This window comes from Setaria viridis, chromosome 2 (assembly GCF_005286985.2).
Source record: "Setaria viridis chromosome 2, Setaria_viridis_v4.0, whole genome shotgun sequence".
Lineage (NCBI taxonomy): Eukaryota > Viridiplantae > Streptophyta > Magnoliopsida > Poales > Poaceae > Setaria > Setaria viridis.
Window position 1 is genome coordinate 36,957,726 of NC_048264.2, and position 23,430 is coordinate 36,981,155.

General features: G+C 47.1%; 1 protein-coding gene and 1 pseudogene across 2 annotated transcripts; one reads left to right on the forward strand and one right to left on the reverse strand.

The window, feature by feature from the left end:
• Positions 1-7,271: 7,271 nt before the first annotated feature.
• On the reverse strand, positions 7,272-11,907 carry LOC117844604 (two-component response regulator-like PRR95). 2 transcript variants are annotated; one of them, XM_034725329.2, is made up of 8 exons: positions 11,591-11,907; positions 10,612-10,773; positions 10,376-10,506; positions 10,105-10,257; positions 9,310-9,448; positions 8,905-9,220; positions 7,823-8,516; positions 7,272-7,732 (listed from the first exon to the last, which is right to left on the reverse strand). In XM_034725329.2, exons 1-8 carry the CDS (start codon positions 11,790-11,792, stop codon positions 7,640-7,642), a joined length of 1,890 nt encoding a protein of 629 aa, XP_034581220.1. In that variant the 5' UTR covers positions 11,793-11,907; the 3' UTR covers positions 7,272-7,639. The 2 variants fall into 2 exon arrangements, with proteins under 2 accessions (XP_034581220.1, XP_034581219.1); XM_034725328.2 differs by having other exon boundaries at positions 8,905-9,223.
• Positions 11,908-21,126: 9,219 nt separating this feature from the next.
• On the forward strand, positions 21,127-22,665 carry LOC117846114 (uncharacterized; annotated as a pseudogene).
• The last annotated feature ends 765 nt before the right edge of the window (positions 22,666-23,430 follow it).

Consider the following 23,430-nt stretch of genomic DNA (forward strand, 5'->3'; position numbering starts at 1 on the left):
ATTATAAGAAAATAATCTGAATAACCATCTAAAATTTGCATATAAATTATCCAAATCTATCACTATTAAAAATAACCTAAAGTAACCCCTAAATATGCATCGAAATTACCTATTATATGCTATTATGAAAGAAAATATCTCAAAGTACATCAATATGTTATTCTAGTTTACCTACCGTTGTTAATATAGAAAATAATAACTCATTTAGTTATATATGTAGCATGCATGATGTGTGTGTGTCTATTTACAGGCTATGTATGCATAATGCATATATGAAAGAAGAGACTAAACTGCCGATTTCTATGCTCAACACATAGCTCAAACTAAAGATACATATGAGTTTTTAATACTTACATTTAATGTATGAAATAGCGGGCTATAGCGAGGCTATAGCGGCGCTATAGCTGTTGATGCTAGGCTGCTAGCTGCCGCTACAATATTGTTGTACTAATAAACGGGCCATAGCGGCGCTATAGTGGGTTATACCGGAGCTATAGTGATTGAGCACAGCTCTACGCTAAATCCCATAGCCCGCTATTTTGTACATTGTTTATATTTATCAAAATTACTAGCCCATGCAATAGCACGAGTTGATAGACTAGTTGAAACAAATCACGCATACAAATACCATTTATATGTGCTCCATAGGAATATGCAATATATACAGCTTTTGGATCGTTGTGTCAAATTTGGTAAAAATAAACTACAATAAACATGCCAAGTCAACGTAATTAATTTGCTGTCTCAGAAAATATGTTCGGGTACCCACTTGCAATCCCAACCAAAAAACTCTAACGCTGTAAACCAAATCAAGTTCAATGGGATGAACCATCCCCGGTGAAGAATCGTCGGAGGAGAAGAATACGGCATGAATCTCCAATCGGATCCTATGATATGAAATTCATACGATTCGAACCCTAAATCTTAGCAAATTTCAAAAGACAATGTCAGTATGCCGCGAATTACTGCAGGCGAAATTCATATCGCCATATAATTGTTCTAGAAGCGCTTCAATTTCATGGTACAACTGTATTGCCATTTTCCGGTGAGAAAAAAATGTTAGTCCAAACGCGGCGTACTGCACTACTGCTCCCTGTCACTGCGGATTGGTCACCTACGAAACGGTGCAGACTGTAATCTCTCTGGTCTCTGCCAGGGCAAAGGAAGCCTAGAGCTAGAGGGCCGCAGACCCGCAGTGGCCTAGTCACTGACGGCTGACGCGGGCGCGGCCAGACGGCAAGCTCTACGTCTACCTTACTCTCCTGCCTCAAGCCCTCAACTAGCTGGTAGTCAACCTCCTACTTGCCTCTCCGACTTGCCAAAAGTGCAGCGTAGATCGTAGGCGTAGGGTATGAGTGAGCTGTGAGCGTCTGAGCGACAGGCATTTGGATTTGGTTGGATCCTGTAGAATTGTAAATCCGTGCGGTAGTGTGGCTAGTCGCTCTCACATACGTAGGAGCTACGTCCAATGCGTGCTTCCCCTACGCTTTCTGCTGCTCCGTCTCGTCAACTAGTGTGTGTAGCAAGTGCAGGGTCGCTGCCCCAGTGCCCCGGCACCATTGACCCGAGTCCGGCCCTGACACAGAAAAGGCCTCGGAAGCAAGCAGTCCGCTGGCGCTAGTCGCTACGACCGACGGATCGATGAGATGGGCAGATGACAACCTCCCCCTCCAGCCTCCAGATCTGTGATATGCCGCGTCCTTGTAGCAGCAATGATATTTTCGTGTCCCAGTGCCGAAACGCCCAGTGCCCTTCGTGGAAACGGAACGTACCACTCCACTTGGATGGGGGTCACTGCCTCACTGGGACTGGGAGGCATATAATGCACGATCGCATCCACTTGGCATGGACGCGAGTGCAACGATCGATTGATGGGCTGAAGACAACTTTGCAGAATCACCAATGGTCCGGTTCGCCTCCAAATTGGGTCTCAACTCTCAACTGCAGGCCTAGGGTAACCGTGCTCCGCGCAGCGGAGACTGTGTGCTACTGTGCATAGACAGCTCGCTACTGCAAAATGTTCAGCCGAAAGAATTGCAATCAGAGTACGTTCCGCTCGGCCGATACGCTCGGACGATGGAACCGCTAGCTGCATCAAATGGCATCATCAGTCCCATCGGACTGGAAAGCGCCGAGTTCCGCAACGTCATGATTATGCAAGCTACCGCCTCTTCCCGAGCGTCCGGTTCCCGTTTCCGAGGGCGCGCAGTTCTCGTCAGCTCCTGAGCTCCTCCATTGGACGACGCACTGCGGCCCCTGCGCTGTGTCTCGACGTGTGAATGACCCCATACATCAACAGCGTGAAAAAGCAAAGATGAGATCAATGGGGTGTTTGGATACGAGGTACTAAAGTTTAACAGTGTCACATCGGATGTTCGGATGCTAATTAGAAGGACTAAACATGAGCTAATTATAAACTAATTGCAGAACTCTGTGCTAATTCGCGAGACGAATCTATTAAGCCTAATTAATCCATCATTAGCAAATGGTTACTGTAGCACCACATTGTCAAATCATGGACTAATTAGGCTTAATAGATTCGTCTCGCGAATTATACTCCATCTGTGCAATTAGTTTTGTAATTAGCCCATATTTAATACTCCTAATTAGCATCCAAACATCCGATGTGACAGGTGTTAAACTTTAACAGGTGTTCCCAAACACCCCCAAAGGCGCCAAGCCGGCAAGCACCAGCTTGATCAAATAGTTTGCCCTCGTCAACCATTGGGACTTCCGAACTTGGATGCACCCCCGCGGCCCCGCCCGGCGCCCTTGATGTGTATATTCTCCCTGCTGAAACATATATCTATCCCAAATAGTTTTGATTTGCCGACCACTACTTACTCTAAGGCCCTGAGCATTTGCGTTTCATATACGCCGGCGGGCGGGCACATAGCTACAAGTAGTAGGTTGACCATGAGCAGTGCGCAATGGTACAGTACTCTTTTTCGTACCACAAAAACATCATTGGCAATTGGCATCTGTAGTTCTGTACTCACAAGTCGCATCCGCAGCTCGGGTCAATCGTGCCATAGCCGGATAGCCCTGCCCTTGAATCAGCCTACGCCTATGCACGAGCTCCCCAACTCAACTCCATTCTACAAAAAACTTGCCACCTTCCCACTCCCTGGCCCCGCCTCTCCCATGCTCGTGCCTAGTGCTAGTGCTGCCCTCGGCGCGCCGTCGCTCCCAACAATGTTCGACGCCGCCTCCGTCCTCTCCGCTACCAGCGCGGAGGGGAGCCTTGAGCTACGGCAGCAGCAGCCTGTGCATGGAGCCGCGTCATCGTCGCCGCCGCCACCGTGCGGCACGCCGGCCGGCGGGGGAGGCGGCAGTGGAGGGATCATCAGATGCCAGGACTGCTGGCTCCTGGCCAAGGCCGGCTGCGCGCACCGCCGCTGCCGCAGCTGCTGCGGCAGCCGCGGCTTCGTCTGCCCCGCCCACGTGAGGCCCTCCGCCCACGTCCCCGCGTCGTCCCAGTGCAGCGAGCGCCAGCAGATACTCGCCGCGGCCTCCGCCTCGACCGCGGCCGTCGCCGCACCCACTCGCAAGCGCCCGCTTGACGCCGTCGCCACCCCGACCACCACCACGTCGTCGTCCGGTACATGTTTGCTGTAGCCTTGTAGGGGCGGCATTGCCTCGTCCAACTCTTGCTAACTCTTGTCCCGCACTCCTCTCTCTGGTGCGTGCGTGCACCGTGCAGTTGGCCAGCCGGCGGCGGCGACGGTGCTGGAGAGGTTCGCGCGGGAGGTGACCTTGGATGCTGTGTTCCGCCGCGTGCGGCTGGGGCCTGATGATGCGGAGGTGGCGTACCACGCCACCGTCACCATCGGCGGGCACGTGTTCAGGGGGGTCCTCTACGACGTCGGCCCTCACAGTCGTCGCAGCACGGCTTCCTCGGACACGGGCGGGAGCAGCGACGGGTCATGGCGGAGCACCGGCGGCGGCGGCGGCCTGGATCTGACGCTGAGGCTGTGAGGCCGGCACGCGCCCTAGCACTGTGGCATCATCACCTTTTGCTTGCAGGCGCTCGATCGCTATCTTGCTTTCTATCTTTCTATTACTGGCAGGAATGGATAGAACGGGAGATAGGATTAGGCTGGGGAGTGGCGATTCCTTTGTAATTTGCGAAGAACACCCGCAAACAGCAATTTTGGCAAGTGCCTCGGATGGAAACCGGAGAGAATTCAGTTTGCATGTGCTTTCGACATTCGTTGTTTACTACGAGAACGCTAATCTTACCCCTAATAACTTCTTTAGGAAAAAAAAAGAAAAAAAGAACTTCAACAGTCCACCTAAAACTCCCTCAAAAATTGGGAACGCGAAAAAAACACCTCTCACGCCACCAATAGTCGCGACTCCTGGTGTTCCCCCAATCCGCCCCCGACCTCTTTCTTGACATTTTTTTTCCCGAGCGCGTGCTCCAAGAGTAACCATAATGGTGAGCAACTCCAAGAGTTACCTAAAAAATCCTTCCCCAAAACGAGTTATTGGGGGAATGCTAAAAAATTCCCCCCCCAACAAAAAAAAAACATATCAGCTCCCACAGCAGAACGTTAAAAATTATCCCCAATAATTCAAAACAGGCCACGTCATCATAATTGGACCCATTATCTTATCCACCGTGTGGTTCCGCTATTGTTGCTCCGCCGTAGCTCTCCACTCGATCTCTCCCTCTGTTCTCCGAGCTGCTCCTTCCTTTCCGCTCGATCTCTCCCTCTTCTTTTCCAATCGGCAAAGCGTCAGCTTAAGAAGGAAAAATACAAACGCAACTAAGAACGACGCTTAAGGATCTCACTTGTATCGATAATTTGGTAACCAGTATCCTATTATTCACCAAATATTTCATTCTACTGTGGAATAACAATGTCCCATATTTCATTCTACTAACAGTACCACTATCCTGACTGAATATCTAAAGGCTCAAAACTACGAGTCTCTACAACTGTTAGCACATACGCAAAGCTCATCTAATCGCTAGTCAGAGCCGCAGCAGTCTCAAACGCAGAATCACCTTGGGTATTTCTGCAAGTAGAGATCATATGGAGCATATCCAGCATACACGGTTCTGCTGCCGAAACGCCGTCCACGTAACGAATGTGCAGCCATGCATGCAGCCTCCTTCCGCATGAACTCCACAAGCACAGAACCAGGTTCAAACACGAAAGCAATGTCACTGGTGTCAACAGCAGGTACTTTTTCTGCATGATCTTCAGTCACATCATCAGCATCTTGTTCACAGTCCCTTCCAGGTTTCTCCACTTCGGCTCAACGGGACTACAGATCTCTGATGTTCTTGGGTCTTGATGTCTCTTTTCTACTGCATCATCATCTTTTGCGGTAATGGTGGCCTCCACTGCTTCTGTATGTTTATTCTCATATGCAGCTGCTTCTGTATGATCAGTTTCAGAATGTTGCCGGCGGAGACTCAGGTGCTTGTCCTTGGAGACCCCAGCACGCTACAGTCGAGAGCACTTGAGCAGGCCCACCAGGCGCCCGGCCGTCCCCGCGGATGGGGAATCACAACGACGACGCCATGCGCGCGCCTGCCCGAAATCGGGACCTCGCCATCGCTGATTTGTGGGTGCCTGGCCTGTCGCCGCGCGCGCATAGCGTGAATCAACTAGCGCTCAGTCCCTCCCCTCGTCCAAGGCCTGGCACCACCACGAACGGCCCCCGGACAAGAGCAGGCGCCAGAGGCCTTCTCCTCCGCCGTGAGGACCCCAGTTCGAGCGCAACCATTGCGCGCTCTCCAGCTCGGCCCGGCCACCCATCGCGTGGCGAAGGAGAAGGAGCTCCCAGACGTGGCGGCGATGCCGCAGTCCTCGAGCTCGCACGCCCGGCGAGCAGGGTGGCATCTCCCGCTCCTCCAACTCCAGCTCCGCGGCCGACATCCCGAGCCCGCCGCCGTCGAGACCCAGCCCCGCGCCGAACCCTGAGGCGGAGCCCTCCTCGTCCTCGGCGCTGCCGGTGGCTGCCGCCGAGCTGCTGTGTCATCGCCGAGCGCGCGTCCGGGAAAAAAAACGCCAGCGGGAGAGAGGTTGGGGCGGATCGGAGGAACACCGGAAGTCGCAAATATCTGCGGTGCGACAGGGTTTTTTTTCGCGGCGCCAATTTTTTTGGGAGTTTTAGGTGGAGTGTTGGAGTTCTTTTTTTCTTTTTCTTTTTTTCTAAATAAGGTATTGAAGGTAAGATTAGCAATCTCGCTCTAATGCACCATCCTGAGCCTACTTCCATCGCCAGGATACACATTGAAGCCTACTTCCAATTACCGGGAAGCTTTTTTACAGACCAGCGTTCAACTAGCCATGTATGTGGAATCAAGTCACAAGAAAGAAAAAGAATCAGATTTTGTCCAATTTGCAGAGGCAGAGCTCATTATCCAAATTCATAAGTTTTCTTTAAACCCCTGAGCTTCAATTATGCTGTGCCATGCATTGACAATTCCATGTATGCCATTAGAAATTATATCAATCCCAACCCTCCTATGCCATTGAAAAACTCCACTTCTCTTCCGTGCCGTTAGTTGAAATCACACAAGTTACCTGTGTAGTTTATCTCAGTGAATATTTATCAATTTCTACAGATCATAATTAGGTTTTTGTCGAATGACATTTATACAATTTACAACAAACCAAAGTTTATATTGTATAACACTGGAGGCAGTTGCATCGTACATATAGTTGTTTCCTTATTTACAAAGGACGGTGGTGTACTGCAAATCAGCAATTTTAAATCACGAGCCTAGCAAGCGTTTCTGTAGCTCTGCCAAAGGAGTAAACAAAAGCTAACATTTTACATGTATGTATTCCGAAAAGAAAATTAGGAAAAGAATTGTAGCAATCAGGTTTGGCCCACAACAACCAACCTCTCGTTCTCTCTCTCTCAGCTCGCTTACGGGCCACACATAAAAGAACTACAAATGGGCTGGTCGGTGGTGTGGCCACGGCGACGGCCCAGGGTTAGCAAAGCGCTGGATTGGTGCGTGGCGCGACGCCGTGCGGGCGGACGAAGGACTTTGCCTCCGATTCTCTGATATTGAGGCTCCGGTAAACAGAAGCACGGCAGTGGCGTAGACGATACCAGAATCGGATCTACCTTAACAGATTAACAACCAGGCAGGTCTTGTGACATAGATCTATTCACAAAATCACGATTTCAGAGTAAAACTTTACACCACAGTACTCAGGGGCAAGGGTGCACTAACATAAACTTGATTACTTGGCCAACATTGTTTATTGTATCAAACTGCACAGAAATGGGCATGTCTCTAGACATCCTTCACAATCCACACCTTGCATTAACAGAAAATGGACATGTATCCGAAACATCAAACTAGATGGCTAGTTACAAGGTTTAAAGCACAAGCGTGCTACGGAAGAGACACGTATCTCATCTTTTACCAGAAACAAAGTATGCCAGTGTATTTCCTAACGCCTAATGACAAGCCCTAAATCGTACCAGGTCCTGTGCCTAACCTATGAAAAGAACAGAGTTAGCCTATACATACATATATTGTACAAGCTTTAGCATACAGAGCAAACAGTACTCAGTGTGATTGCTTCCAACTCTTCAGCAAAATCTGACACTGATGATCAGGATACTCGCAGTGCGATAGTCACCGGTGGTGGCTGGACTCCTAGCTTCCTTGGATGCTATGATCTTGGCGAACAAACTGGCCCTTGACTCGTGGACGCTGCTCCGCGAGTAATTTCCTGCTCTGGTACCGGACCTGCAAAAGAGTGTAAAGGTGTAAACCACAGGTCCTAATAGGTGAAAGCAAGAATTGGATTGAAATGATGATGTGAAATCAGTTGCCTACCTTCTTCTCAAAGCACCTATCCTTTCTCTTTAGCCGGAATTTGTTCAGTGCAGCCTCCCGCTGGCTCAAGTGACGTGAAGCTTCAGCATTTGGGGCTTCAGGAACATCCTTAAATGTGTTGGATGATTCAGTAGGGGCAGTGAACCGGTTGGAATTGCTGTCACAGCCGCTGCCGCTGAGAGTATTTCTGGTGCTGTCAAGCACGGTACTAGTTCCACTTTCACCAGTCATAGGAGAAACATGCCACGCCCCATCTTTAGGAATCTCAACATGCAGCTGCTTCCCACTGGAATTAGGAGGACTTATGGCAGATTGCTCCTCCGTGTTTTCAACTGGCTTAGGGATCATTTCATTTGGATCATTCTGTTGTGATTTCTGCTGCAGTGAAGTTGCTTGTGGGGTTGATCCTTGCCACATGGATGTTTTGCTATTCCAAATGGGAGGAGCAGACTGTGAGTAGAATAGGGATGCCACCGGTGTACCATTCCAGAATGGCTGCCCATCAAATGTGAGACCTTGAACAGGCACGGGAAATGGTACTACTCTAATAGGAGGACGATTCGTTTCAGTAGTGTCATGAGAGGGTGTTGCTGAATCTCCATTTCTGTTTTCCACGTCTGCTTGTGTTTCTGAGGTGCTGCATAACTGACCATCACCAGCATTTCCTAATGTGGACGCAGTCCTACAGTTATACCTGTCAACAAGATACTTCCAACTGTAAGATCTCACTCACATTTCAACTCTTGCGGAACCGTGATTCCGTGAAAGCAAGCAAATCATGCTGTAAGCTACAGCAATACAGGCACTTGAAGTTCCATTCAAAGTTTGTGCTGTGGCTACAATAGTTTGATCTTTTATGCTTCAAGATCATATCATGGCAAGTCAAATTTAACAGAAGTCTCTTAGCAATGCTTGGAAATGAAATGGTGAAATGCTAAAATGATCAGAAACATTTCTGTTAGCCTGTATGTACACTAGGACCAAGAAGTTCTGGCATGAAAATAACTAGACATGAGCTACTTTACAGCTGTCTTTAGAATGGAGTATTGCCAATATGACAAGCCAATAGAAGGAGAACTTACAAGGAAAATGCAGACGAAGTTGAATGGTTCAGTGTTCTTCTGTCATTTTTATCCTGGTTCTCTAATTTACCATAGTCAGTTCTTCTGAGAGAGAGTTCCAACTGGTGTGCTGGAATGGAGCCCTTCTCATCATTTCCTGTGGATGTTGTTCTCATAGTATCCACCTCCCTCTGCATGTTATTCTTCTGTTGATTGTCAATAATGTGGACTAGCTCAATATCTCTGGAAGCTTTCTCAGAATTATTATCATTCAAACATTTCCTTTTCTTTGGTGATAAATCATCTTCTCTTGTCGGAATCAAGTTATTATCCTTAGCTGCTGCCACATCACAAACAGGTGACATTAGTAAACTTCCAGCAGGCAAATTGTACATCACAAATTTAAAAATGGGAAAAAAATATTACTTCGAATTTTGGTCTGTCCATTTAACTCAGCATTCTTGTGGCTAGGAATAGAGATATGCCTTTCAGTTGGTTGCTTATACTCCAAAACATTGTTAGTTTGCTTACTTTCAGCCTCCAGCTCTGACCTTGTGCAAGAACTCTGCGTGAGAGGTATCAAATTCAGTCTACGAAGGACAGAGTAAAGAAAGATATCTAAATCTGGTAAACAGAAAGACAACCCCTGCTACTAACTACCAGGAATTTAAGGACTATGCGGCGTGACGTCTCGAAAAATGTTGCGAAATTGATGTAATGGCACATCAACAGTCTAATACTTTAAAAAGGTTCAACAACAACTATGCGTGTGTACCAGATCTGATCCTGCAGGCAGCCAAAAGATACTTACCTTAAATTTTGGCAGATACACTTCATTTTACCATGCCCAAAAAGGATCAAACTGTGATACTTCGCCAATATAAAACATTACTCTCGTTCAACAAACAGTTCCATTACTCTCATTCAATAAATTAGTTGGCTAACATTAACAGAGATCCAAACGGTGAAATAACGTCTCTGACACGACCTAGTGTCAGCTATACGGTGTGGGTAATGAAACTGCCTCTGGACCAAATATCAGGTGATGGAAATGTTATCATTCGATCCTGACTGGGCAAAGTAAAATGAACAAGTGCAAATGCCATACGTAACTCACAATAGCACTTTACACGTCAATCAAAAAATCTAGATTCTAGGCTAGTGTTAATAGGACGAAACAGGCATCTAGACAACATTATGTTAACTGGTTTTAAAACTTACTTGAGCATCACTTTCTTGTTCACTGCATTCTCTATTCTTACGGGTCCCATCTTTGTTCAAATTATCAACTTTTGTCGCAACAATCTTCTGTTCAATCCTTTCTGTAAGGTTCTCTTCTTGTTGTATATTCTGCACATCAGGCCCACCGTTTGCCTGCAAATAAGGTAAGAGAAATTTAGCGATACTAGTACCAAATCTAAGTACGAATGGATAAAACAAGAAAAGAAATGCAGTCATGCTGAAAAGATACAGCACAGATATGTCATCTTACCAGTTGTTTTCTCCAAACGTGCTGCCACAAGTTCCTTAACTCATTCTTTCTTATTGGCTTAACAAGGAAATCTGCTGCACCCTTTAGCATGCATTTGAAAACCATGCTTACTGAGTCATGTGAAGACATCACTGGATAACAAACAAAAACAGCATTAGGCTTAGTTGTGGATTTTTTTTTAAAAAAGGAGATAAAACATGAGATGAATGACATAGATTTAGCTATTTGGGACGTACTTATAACGGGGATGTTCTTGGACGCATCATGTTCCATGATTGTGGATAACAGGAGGAACCCAGACATCAAAGGCAGTTCAACTTCAGTTAAAACAAGGTCTATGTTGAATGATTTTTCCTTCAGTATGTCCCAAGCCTTCACCCCATCAGAGGCTGCAGCAACTGCATGAATAAATGAGATGCATAAGGCTGACGCAAAATGCCATTTCTAATTATAAAAGAAAAGGTGTTACCAGAACAAACTCAGTAGTGCAAGCATTAAGGTAAATTATATAAAAAAGGGTAAGTTAATAAAAATGAAACATCATCCACTCTAACCACAATTCTGACCATGCTAAGCAATTGTGACAGTACAGGATTTAACATCTGTATTTATTTAGTATAATTTGCGTCCTCAATCATGAACGTAGTGATAATTATTGTTCTATTTGATACTAGGCTCATGTGAATTTTAAGCAGTGTCCTAATGAGCAGGCGGGCAGCAGCACTACACAAGATCACATCAGTATGGTGGCAAGAAAGCAATGCTCTTTTTAACATCATCCACTGCGGCACAGCAGCCAACACCAGAAGATTCAGGCAGGGAGGTAACTATCCAGTATCTTCAAAATCACCGTCAACTGGAAACCACAATTACTGTATGACAAAAAATTGTCTCGCGGAAAGCAGGCGTCATCAGCAAGCACCCTACCACACGGTAAGATCAGAAGCGACCTCCCAAATTTACTGTCCAGAAACATGGGCACTTCCCAAAACTGGCAACTTTTCCACCCCAGGCCAAACAGCGCACCGATTCGGTCCCAACAAACCAACGCCAGCAACTCCATTCCACAAAAGACTCAGCTTATCGTCATACTTGTCCGATTACTGAATTAACTGCTCTTAACCCCTAATTAACCATACGCACGCACAGCCTACAAATTTTACCAGCTGCACAGGCAATCAAGCGATTCACTTCGCGCGCGGGGGCGGTGCGTACCTCGGTAGCCGCACTTGCGGAGCAGCGCGGAGATGACGTGGCGCGTGGAGTCGTCGCCCTCGGCGAGCAGCACCCGCACCGGCATCCTGGGCAGCATCCGCGTGTCCCTGCTCGACCCCTCCGCCGCCGCCGCAAACTCTTCCTCCCCCTCCCCGTCCTCCAAATCCACCACCTTCACCACCTCATCCGCTCCTTCCCCCATTTCCACCTCGCCGGAGTGGAGTCCGACAACCACTTCTCTCCCTCCTCGCGCTCGCCACTTGGAACTCGGAAGTTGGAAGAAACCGGAATTGGTGGGCTGCGAAATCAAATGCCAGTGTGTGAGAGAACGACAAAGCCGACGCCCCGCGGGCTATATACATACACCCAACCGCAGAGACGTACAGGTGGGCCATGCAACCGCTGGCCCCACTGACCAGTGGGTGTGGGAGGGCGGTGGCTGGTGGGCACGTGGGCTCTCCCGCGGGCCCGTGAAATATCTGCGGCCACTCGACCGGTGGGCGCGGCCGCCACGTCAGGTGACCGATCTGTAGCCCGCGCGGCTGGACCCGTGGGCCCACCGACCCCCCCGGGTCCTTCGCAATGACGTGGCTGGAGCCTGGTCAGTGGTTGGGATATTTGCCCCGGCGCCGGGGCGAGAACCGATATTTTCCAGCGCGGGATGGACACGTGGTAGGCCCGGAGCTAAAGGACCAGATCTACGGCTGGGACAGGGACACGTGGTGGGACGAGACGCCCGGGCGGGGGATCGTGTGGTCGGGGACGCGGTGGCCCCTCGGCTTCGTTGGATCGTGCGGCTGTGGTGGGGAGGCGGGTGGGGGAATGTTTATTTTCGTGGTTGGCGTTTCGCCTCGCCGGCGATAATATCTTGCGCCTGCGCGCGGGGGAACTCGTGGTTGGTGTTGATTTGCCTGCTTAACACGTCGCAATAAAAAATGGAACTCGTAGTAGAAGCTGATGCTATCTGTTTGGCTCGTCTGAGTGGCTGGGGCGATAGCTTTTTTTTTTCTCTTCCCCGTGGATTTTGTTTTGTTTGCGTGTGTCGCATGTAACGCCGGATGTCGCTGAACTTGGACTCAAGGTCTCCGATCCTTTTCCTTTCCCCCGAAAGCTTTTTGTCAACTTAAAATTTGCCGATCAGAGCTATCACTTTATGGAACATGTGACGGACAAATTTTTGAATGCATGACAGACATATTTTCTCTTGTACGATGTCTTCCTTCCCCGACTCCAGCGGATCAGGAAGAGAGGCAAAGTCCACGAGGTGTGCGTGAGGATTCAAGGACCTTAGGTTCAAATTTGATCTTTAGTAGGGTCCTTTCTGCAATTTTACACTCATGGAGGATATGTGGTGTGGACTACGTTGTAATTTCCTACTCCTCCAGGGTGTCAGATGTAAAAGTCTGGCTTTTATAAATGGGGTTCTAGTCCCTTCGAAAAAAATGTCTGCAGCTTCTTGCGGCTGCGGCTGCTGTGCAGCCTAGCTGTTTGGCTGCAGACAAGGAGCAGCAGCTCGCTGTAAGCCAAAACAAATTTCAACAGCCAGCATCATTGAGCGAGCCTTTAGTTTTCTCAACACGCATGGTGCTTAGTCGCATCCACCGAAGAAGAAAGGCAGGTGACCGTAAATTGTCATAGCTTTCAAAATCATTATTATTTTAGAATTGTAATTGAAAATTCAAAACTTGTCATCTCATTGCCACTCTTGCGAAAAAAAATCAAGTGACAATTCTGCGAATGCCTCTAAAGAAAAGAAAAAAAATCCATTTTTGTTTTATGATAATGCTATGTTAAAAAATATTTTGAGAACTCTTCATCATCACTTCTTGGTGCCATTATAAATTTATGGTGCCAATCTAGATTAGTGACCTATAAAATAATAATGTATTTTAACATAATTTATGACATCCTTTGTCACCACACAAAATTTGAACTTAAACCTTATTTATTAGGTGGGTACCCTCCGTTCTAGAAATAAAACAAACTTGTTTCATTAGGAATAAGGTTTTGACTGACAATTATTCCATTAATATTTTATTTGTGTGATACAAAAGATAATAGGAAGCAGATATTTTTATAAATGAATCTAATAGCATCAATTGCTTGATCAAAAACTACGTACTTCTAGAGATTGAACCGACTAAAACAATTTAGGGAGTTTCAAGCCAAGACTAAATTTAGGGGGGTTCAGCGGAGTGGCGGACAAAATAAAATGTTTTCGAGGTAATTAGATATATTTGGAAACCCCCAATCTCCGTAATCTTGACTACGCGAAAAATGGCATTCGCCGAGATCCGACAGCTAGCAAGCAAGCTACGAAAAGGTACATCCCTGGTGAACAGACGGCAGCAAAAGGAGAGGAGGAGAATTATTTACCCATCGCACCACCAAAGAATAAAAAGAAAAAGAAACACCCGCGTCCCACGGACAAACACGGAGGACAATGCTTCCGGAACACCACCCATCCACAAACAAAGATTCCATCCCACGCACCAGTCAGCAGTCTCGAGTCTGCGCCACGAGCTCCATGCAAAGTCATGGCACTAGCTGTAATCCACATCCACTCGCTCATAATCACTTGACGGGAACCCAGAACACGCACTGCAGCTAAGATATTTCTCCCTTGACCACCCCGATCTCCAAAAAGCGAAGATATTTTGCCTCCGGCGCGCCCCGTCGCGCACGCCGACGGGCGGAGACGATTGGCCGGGGGCGGCGGATAACCCACGGCCAGTGGCTAGCCAGTGGGCGGCCGAGGCGCAAGGAGACAACCCGCCGTGGGGTCCCGATCCGAAAGCCACTCGGCATCGTCTGGTTCTGGTCGCCGCTAGCTCTCTTTCTGGTTCTCCAAGGTATCCCTGGCTCCGAGTCTGACCGACGTGGCTCGCTAATCTCTCCTCTGTCCTCTGCGATCCATGGCCGTTGTGGTATGGTACCCGACGGCCTTTCGCTTGGGCTGCAAGTTGCGGCAATTTCAGAATTCAGACCAACAGGTCGAGATGGGGATGTATCACCATCATGGTTCATCATGCGTCTCCGAGAACTAGCCTACCTGATTTCTGCGAGATCTCGCCGAGCGATGGGTCGTCGGAAAGGAGGGGCGCACAGCGCCTTCACGTGGCTCGGCATGGACTTTGTCGTTCTGATCTGTGTTCCTGAATTGACCGTGAACATCGTTTTTGCTTGCTGTTGGCGTGGCCCTGACACTGCAGTTCGAGAATATCCGATTCAGATGACCACCGGCGCGGTCGAGGCGGGGCGTTGCCGTCGGCGTACGTGGGCGCGCGCTTGCGCTGCGCAGATATTTTCCCCTAACGGACGCAAATATCTTCCGATCCGCGCTTTAGGCGGCAGGGGGCGTGTACGCTTCTGGACGGGTCGATTGGTGGCCGGGCTCTCGCCGGACGTCGCCGTCGTGGGAAGAACGTAGTAGAAGGCTAGAAGCCGAGGCCCCTCTCTACTTTTCCAGCTCGGCGGGGTCGTCGTGCCGTGCGAACGCGGAACATTCTCAAGGGGGGAAGAGCGCGCGCGGGGGGAGAAAAAGGAAAGGTGATCCGATCCGACCGCAGATCAGAGGGAAAAAGAGAGCGAAACGAGAGGCGGAGCTGCGTCGGGCAGCCCGGCTGGCTGGCCGGGTCACCACCACACCAGCTCGCGATCCGCGCGTCCTCGGCGGAAACGTGGAGGCGCCGAGGGGGATTTGTTAATCACAGGTGCTCACGGGGCTAGTGCTTAACCACAAACAATTCAGCATATCTCCGGAGATAGATACGCGACGCGACGAGGAGCGAAAAATATCTTCGCGGTTGAGCCTGGGCGCCCGTTGACAAGTAGTAAGCCGTGGATACTCGCGATCGCGAGGAAATATCTCCGGGCTCCGGAGGCAGATAGTTTCGTAATATCCGGCGCCAGGGCTGGCCTACCCCGCCTATTGGCGTCTGGAGTTTTACGTGCCTAACCGATATGATTGCAGCGTCGCACTCAGTGACCCTCGCTCGGTTCGTGCAGCATCGCCGCATGGTTGCCTACTTGGCTGGCCAGCAGCTGCTCCCACTCCTTTACCGGTTAGCAGATGCCATCTTTCCGGAATTCTGATTGATGTGGCTGTGAGCTCTTGTAGACACGATCTGACTCGTGTAAAGATCGAGTTTTAAATTTGCCTCGACCTCGAGGAATTCAGAACTAGATGGTCTGCAAAGTGGTTATTGGAAGAAACTGGTATCGGTTCGATCTTGGCAGGCTCTGGTTTTCTCGCTTGTTTGTTGTGTACCTATCCCCATCAAATAAATACTCACGGGCACGAACAACATTCACGCACGCGTACAATGTATCGATCACCGATCCAACTTAATCAAAATAATCCCGGTAGTCCACGATGATTAATCCCTGTAGTCTGCGGTATGCACCTCGAGCATCGCCTAGGAACAACTCGCACACCGTCTTTGCATCATGACAACCATCACAAGGAAATATATGAGAGCAAATTTCTAATTCTTGTTTACAAGTCTTAATCATCTTAGAAATTATAAATAACATATAAGCACCAGAATACGAGAGTTTCACCAATTAAAGTGAGGTTCTTGATAACTTAGATTTAGCTTAGGTCTAGGTGGCTATCCTATCATTTTTTTCTTAGATTGAGAGTTAAATCATAGCAGAAGATATAAAGTAATATGGTGCAACAATGATGTCCTTGCCCATAAGACACCTCCTGCACAAGTTTAGAATGACTTCCACCATTCATTCACTTTGCCGACTCTGATAGGATGAACATGGCAAAACACTCTCACAAGAAAAACCTGCAAAACAACTTAACGACAGCACCGTAAGTATATTATATGCTTGCGGGACTTATCCATAATACTATACATTTGGTGGATGTACGAGGCTTGTCAAGTTTTATAATTAAACTATAAAATGCGAGCATAATTTATCAAGTGAATAAGCAAAAGATATGGCATCTACTTTCTATATCAAGCACCAATACAATTGCATTAGTTGTAAAGCGATCATGTAGTCATGAGCCCAATCTTCCATAAGCTCTTCACGAAACTCTATGTTAAAGTCCAAGTACATGAGCATGCTCTTTGACTGGGAGCAGCTATTGCAATAGATTATAACCTTGTGTACAATTTTTCCCACACGAGGCGCAAAGACCAACGACCATACCCTTAGCGTAGGATAAGTGTTGATTCATACCCCCGACCGTTCACGTACCCACACCCGGCTATGAACGAATGGCCGGAAATGTATAGATGCACCGAACACGGCCGATCACACTTCATCACATCCCACGTCGAATCCGGTCAAGGCAAGGTACGACTTATGCTACTTGGCTTACCATTCCCATATTAAGTATGTGGTTTGTACGGAATAGTGCTCAAGTATCACAACAATAACGATCGGACCTTAACCAACTCAAGCAAGCCTATGCCACTTGGATTCCACTTTCAACATGGCCCTAACATACTTGCTCAAGTCTCGCATCATCATTCATGTTGCTCATCTTTTATGCTTTCTCAAGCATAATTAAGCAAACATCCAAATTCTCGCGAGTGGTGGTGACATTGCCACCCCTCAACTTCTACCGAGAACTAAGCATGACTAAGCAAATATATCGAGATTTCTAGCATCCATACTTGCTCTAAATAAGTTGATCTAATTCCAAGAGTTGACATGTCTAGTAGGTTCTACACATTGCATGTGTCTAGGTAGAGCTAAACTCATGCACAACCATTAATAAATAATAGATTTCACATTTAGAAAATAGAGTTGAGATATATAGGTGCCTGCCTGAGATTAGTTCTCCAAGAACGCAACACTCCGGGACGTCGTTACTATAAATGCATAGGCGTATGAGATGCAATGACTCATGAGAAGTAAAGGCTAAGATGATTTCAGGTCATGAAGCAAGCAATCAAAGGTTAGAAGTAGGGCACACAAGCACAACATAGAGAGAAGGCACTAAAATAATAAGCCATACACGTGCATATAACATTTTAAGATAAGTGGTAGTATAAGAAGGTTATTAACACTAGTTGTGCTACTTTTTTAGTTGCCATATGAATTATCATATAATTAAATTGTTACAACATAAAGCATCAATTGGAGTTGTTGGCGCTAGAAATCGGTCAACCGAATCCCAGCGACCGACACACGACCCGGGAGAATCTGCTTAGCTCCTGTTCGGGTGAATGCCCTGGTGCGGTTCGCGCGGCGTGCCAACCAATCTGACCTGTTGATTGGCAAGGAAGAATACGTATCAGGTTCAGAGATCTCGATCGGCTAAGTTTCCGATCTCGAAAGAGCCTATCAGCAAATCGGCCGATTTGCCTTAACAGAGGAATCGGCTATAAGGCAGCCGATCACTGTAGCCTTGTAGACGGAAAACTATTGGAGTAATCGGTACAAAGCTTATGATAAAAACACTAGGAATAGATCTAATCGGCAATAGATGAAATCAATAGAAAGTAAAGAGAGCCGACACTACCGATTCCTAGCTGGATAACTGGTGATAAATACTAGAAAAACAGGTAAAACCTATGAATCTAGCAAATATCGATAACTAGTGAATAAATCTAAACGAAACAACAGCGATGCGCCCGAAGTTAAAGTTTAGATATTACTCGATAAGCGGAACTTACAGAATCGGCCGGAGATCAAGATGATGCAGCCCTGCCAACCCGCACGAACTCGTGAAAAAGAGGAAAGTAATGGCGAAGTCGCCTGCTTGAAAGTAAGTACGAGGAAAAAGTAGTTTGTTGTATTGATTGGTTGATAATTATAGATTCACAAAGGTAGCTATTTATAGCCCCGTACTGATAACTTCTTAACCGACTAGAATTCTATCCCTAATTTAAACAGAAAACGAATATCTACAAGCATAATTCGTGCTAGGTTAGTTACTCCACGCTTCATGGGCTGACTCCCACCTTATCCTTCTATCCCTTTCCGAGCCCATACAGACCCAATTAGCCCATCCTCCTAATCGGCGGATTCCTTATCGGCAAAAGATTCCCGATTGGGATTCTGGTATACTCGTCCCAACGCGAGACAGAAGTCACCGGCCGATTTCACACTGTAGCACCATTTGGCCGATTCCCAACTGTGCTTCTCCGATTCCCTTTTTTCTTGGCGCCGATTCTACTAGTGACGAAATCTGGCGTCAACAGGAGTATTTCTTGATTATTATCAATATTAAATAATTGATAATGCTCAAGTAAGCTAGCTAGTAACACTAGTTAACCAACATTAGACAATTCATGAATTAATGACAAGCTGTAGTATCACATCTGAAATAGGATTAAAAATATAACTTTCTAAATGAGAAGCTATTTAATCTCGTTACACTTACTAAAGCAAGCATTATTATTCTAGTAGTTTATAATATGGAGGTTTCTAATCACAAAAGCATAGCACGTTTATTTAGAAAATTGCAAACTATATAAATACATGACTACTTCCAGAGTGTTACCCATATTATACAATATATAAGAGTCCACCGCAAAACTAGATTCTTAATTTTGGAACACATATGTACTTATTGTGCATTACTAATTGACTAGGTTTAAACAAACATAGCCACAACTGTACCAATCTACACATGATTCATGCAAACAAACACTTCTACTAGATGATACATGTCATAAGAAAACTAGCAAAGTTGGTTTCATAATTTTTAGGCTAATAGAGAAGTAATCATATTTTTAACATCTCATACATAGCAATACAAATCTTAGGATAATATGAGTGCATAGAAGAATGTAAACTATATTTACCATATCAGTACATCAATTCAAAGCATCTAATATAAAGTAGAACACTTAAATCCTACACAAGACATAGTTTTATTCACGTTTTACTTCAGTGGCAGAAGTTCCCGAAAATGGCATTGCCAATGAGTCCGGTGACCGATTCCCGAAAATGGCATTGCCGATGAGTCCGGTGATCGATTGCAGTTGGGTTTGATCCTAGAGCTTTCTTAGGTGATGGAGATTTAGTTTTAGGTCATAGTAACGACATGCACGGAGGTTTGGATGACATGCGACATCAGTGGAGATAAGCTTACATAAAGGTTAATGGAGGAGCTTCCATTGAAGGAGAAAGGAGGGGAAAACCATAGAGGAACCTCGGATGAGGAAGGATGATTCAGAAAGCTGCAAGTTGCAGTAGAGCAGTGACGGAGGAGATCGGGCTTGAACTTGCTTCACCGGAGTTGAGGAAGAAGAACTCGAAGAACAACTCGCTACAGGCTGACTTGCGTGGGGGAGGTCAACGTGGAGGACGGGGAGCTCATCCCTGGCCTGACCAAGGCTAGCTCCTGTCTGGGGTGACGGCGTAGGCGAGCAGGAGGAGGAGGAGCAGCGGCATTGGAAAAGAACGAGAGTGAGGGAGAGAGAGAACGGGAAGGGGAAGCTCAGGAGTTTTGTGAGGAGGGGACGGACGGACTGGGCACCGTCACGCCATGCAGGCGATGGAAAACGGGCACGTGGCTTGGAAAACGGACAGCACATCACGGCGTTAGGCGATTTTGACAAGAAAAAACGACAGCTACGGAGATTCCGAACAATTTTGTGGAGATTCCGGAAGCTACAGAGTTTTCCGTAGAAAGTTACAGAGTTTCCGTAGCTCTCCCAGAGAAGAGAAAACTATGAAGAATCCGCAAAAACTACTAGATACTTCGTAAAAACTTGCAGAAATTCTGCAAACTTTGTGGAAACTCCGCATAAAACATCAACAATAACTAATCTGAGAGTTCTGGATGGATTTCTTAAGATTTAAAGGAAGAACAAGTTGTCGGGATCGAAACAAAACAAAGTGAACTCATTAAACATGACGATTCAAATTGGACCACCTAGAGATCTCCAAAAATCATAAAATAAATCAAAGAGGTAGTACAAAACAAGGGCAACCCATTTTGCTCATAACTGGCATCATAGCTATTGTAGGTTTGAAATGAAAATTCTTTCCGGAAGGCTATTTTGGAGTTTTACGGTAAGCTGTATGGCCTTAAGACGGTCTCTAAGAATCCGGGAGAAGTTACCTAAATTGATGTTTGGAGACGTACTAATTTATCAAGTCATCTTCGAACATAGGTTTAATGGTAGAAATCTAAGTTCATTCACAAGCTACATGCCAAACATCAGGTTTTTAAATAAATTTCAAATTCAATGGTAAATCAATTAGGGTCAAAAGATGCAATGATGCTATAAGATGATGTTACATACAATTTCGATATCGGAGGCGTAGGTTTACAAGCTTTCGTTTCGTCGGACAATACAAAATGAAAGTACTGCTACGAAGACGAAGCAAATTTGCTTGTAAAACAATAGCATCGCATCGCACGTAGCCCGATTATACGAAGCCCGGTATCGCCGCAGAACGGTCTATAGAGCCTGGAACCAAAGAGTCCCACAAACGTCTTGGTCCACTTTCAGCCTGGCCCATACTGCCACCAACCAAAAAGTCCAGAACCCAAATCTGTTTCCCGACACCAGTACGCTATTGCTAGCCCAAGCCGCCATACAGCCACGCCGATGCTCCCATCGCCGCCGGCGATCTCGCCGGCGCGGCTGCACAAGCTGGTGACCTTGCAGCCGGACCCGCTCCTCGCGCTGGAGCTCGTCACCTTCACCTCCCCGACTACCACTCCACACCTGCCACGCTCCACTCTCTCTTGCTCCGCCTCGCCCGTCGTCGGGACCACCTACCCCACGCGCTAGCGCTCCTCCGCCGCCTCTCGTCCCCGCCGTCCCCGCGCCTCCTGCTCCCGCTCCTCCTCGCAGTGCTCCGCCTCCGCCGGCCGCCTCAACTCTTCCTCTCCACCTTCAACTCCCTCTTTGTCTCCGGCCCCAGCCCCCTGCCACTCCACCCACAGGTCCTTATTCGCCTCCTTGGCGTACTCTCCTCCACTGCCTCCCACTTCCCATCCGCACTCCACCTCCTCCGCCTCGTCTCCTCGCGGCTACCCCTCCCCGCGCCACTCGTCCTCGCCTCCCACAACCTGCTAATCGAGGCCGCCGCTCGCTCCGGCCACGTCGCCGTTTCACTATCCCTCTTCCACCGTCTCCGCTCACTCCATGTATCCCCCGACGCCGACACCTACCGCATCCTTACCCAGTCGCTCTGCCGCAAGGCCCAGGTCCGCACTGCGGCTACACTGCTCGACGAAATGCTGCACAGGGGCATCCCTGCTGATCCGCTGGCGTACACCACCGTGCTGAACGCCCTCTGCCGCAAGAAGCAGCTCCGAGAGGCATACCGCCTGCTTTGTCTCATGCGAGGCCGTGGAGTTTCCCCAGACATTGTGCATTACAACACGGTCATTGTTGGAATGTGCCGCGAGGGGCGGCCACTGGATGCCTGCAAGGTTGTTGGTGATATGGTTGACAGTGGATGCACACCGAATGCAGCGACATATGCAACATTGGTAAATGGGCTGTGCGTAAGCGGATTGTACGAAAAGGCGGAGGCGTACCTGGTGGATATGGTGGGTAAAGGGCTTGTGCCTCATTTTTCTTTGTTTCATTCAGTTATCAAGGGCTACTGTGGAGTTGGAAAAGTAGAGGAGGCTGCACAAATCATGACTTGGATGCTTGATCTTGGAGTGGCTCCGCATGTTGAGAGCTGGAGTTCAGTGATCAGATGTGTTTGTAATGACGAGGATTGTGTTGAGGCAGTATTGTTGCAGTTGGTGACAGGAAGGCGGCATGGTTCAAGCACAAGCAGTACCTTAAAATGATGTCATGTGACGAGGTGCAAAACAAACAATTGAGCTTCAATTTCTGGTGGATATAAAGAAACAGTTCTACAAGAAAATAGCAGTAGATATTGCAAAATCTGGAGAGCACAATCATTTTTCTCACTTAAATTGCTGTCTTGATGGTTAGCTTCAGATAAGGTATGCCATCCCCTGATAAGCGATAATATGGATCATATAGCACGGGTAAAGCCTAATTAGTACTATGTAGTGCCATTGGGTTTTAGCACATTCCTATAGTTCTAACTTCCATGAAAGACAATTTCTCGATCTTGTTTAGTTGTTTTATTTGGCACTTTCATTAGCTCTTTTGCACCGAAGTGTTTGTGCTCCTTTGTGTGGAGTGCAGCAACATCGATATATTGTCTAAGTCCTAACACATGTATGCCCAATTTTCTATTACCCAGATAAAGCTTTTAGTGCATCTGAGTTGGAGAGTGGAGACATGTTGACTTCTCAGATATGAATCCTCATTGGCTTCCGGCGAGTGTGGGTTTGGCATTAGAAACTGACAGAAGGATCAGCCATCGAGGAGATAACACAACAACAATACTTCCCATTGATGCACCAAGAGTGTAAGAGATTTTAAGCATGGGGCTCCAGCTGCTGCTGATTCGTTGAAGTGAAGTTTCATCGTATTATTAGAATTAGAATTAGAAAGAAACTTGTACATGTTCTCTCTGAGAAACAAAACATGCATTTGTCAGCAGGAAATCTATTCATCAACATTCACTTCTTGGGGGAGGGGTGGACATTACATGAGCATGTTAATTTATTTTTCTTGTGAATAACCATGACTTGTCAGTCGTGAGATCTGCAAAGTTGTATGGAGTTTAAGCTTCAGGGAAGAGATGTTGCCAAGCAGTGGAGGCCTGCTGGTCAGGACCAGGAGAAAGCTGTTGCAAGCTGCTTCCATAATGATAGTTTGCTGAATCATATTATGGTTGCTGGAAAGAGTACATAAAGCAAAATAGTTGTGGTTAATTCCATGGTTGCGGAGTAAAAACATAATGGTTCAAGGAGAGCTGACGGCAATTTTGTGACTTATTTTGCTCGAAAAAAATTTGTGACTTATGACTGA

Coding starts and splice junctions, on each gene's coding strand:
- LOC117844604 (XM_034725328.2), bottom strand. CDS start 11,792: ATGGGGGAAGGAGCGGATGAGGTGGTGAAGGTGGTGGATTTGGAGGAC. Junction 10,774..11,590: donor CCGCAAGTGCGGCTACCGAG/GTACGCACCGCC, acceptor TTATTCATGCAG/TTGCTGCAGCCTCTGATGGG. Junction 7,733..7,822: donor ATAGGTGCTTTGAGAAGAAG/GTAGGCAACTGA, acceptor ACTCTTTTGCAG/GTCCGGTACCAGAGCAGGAA.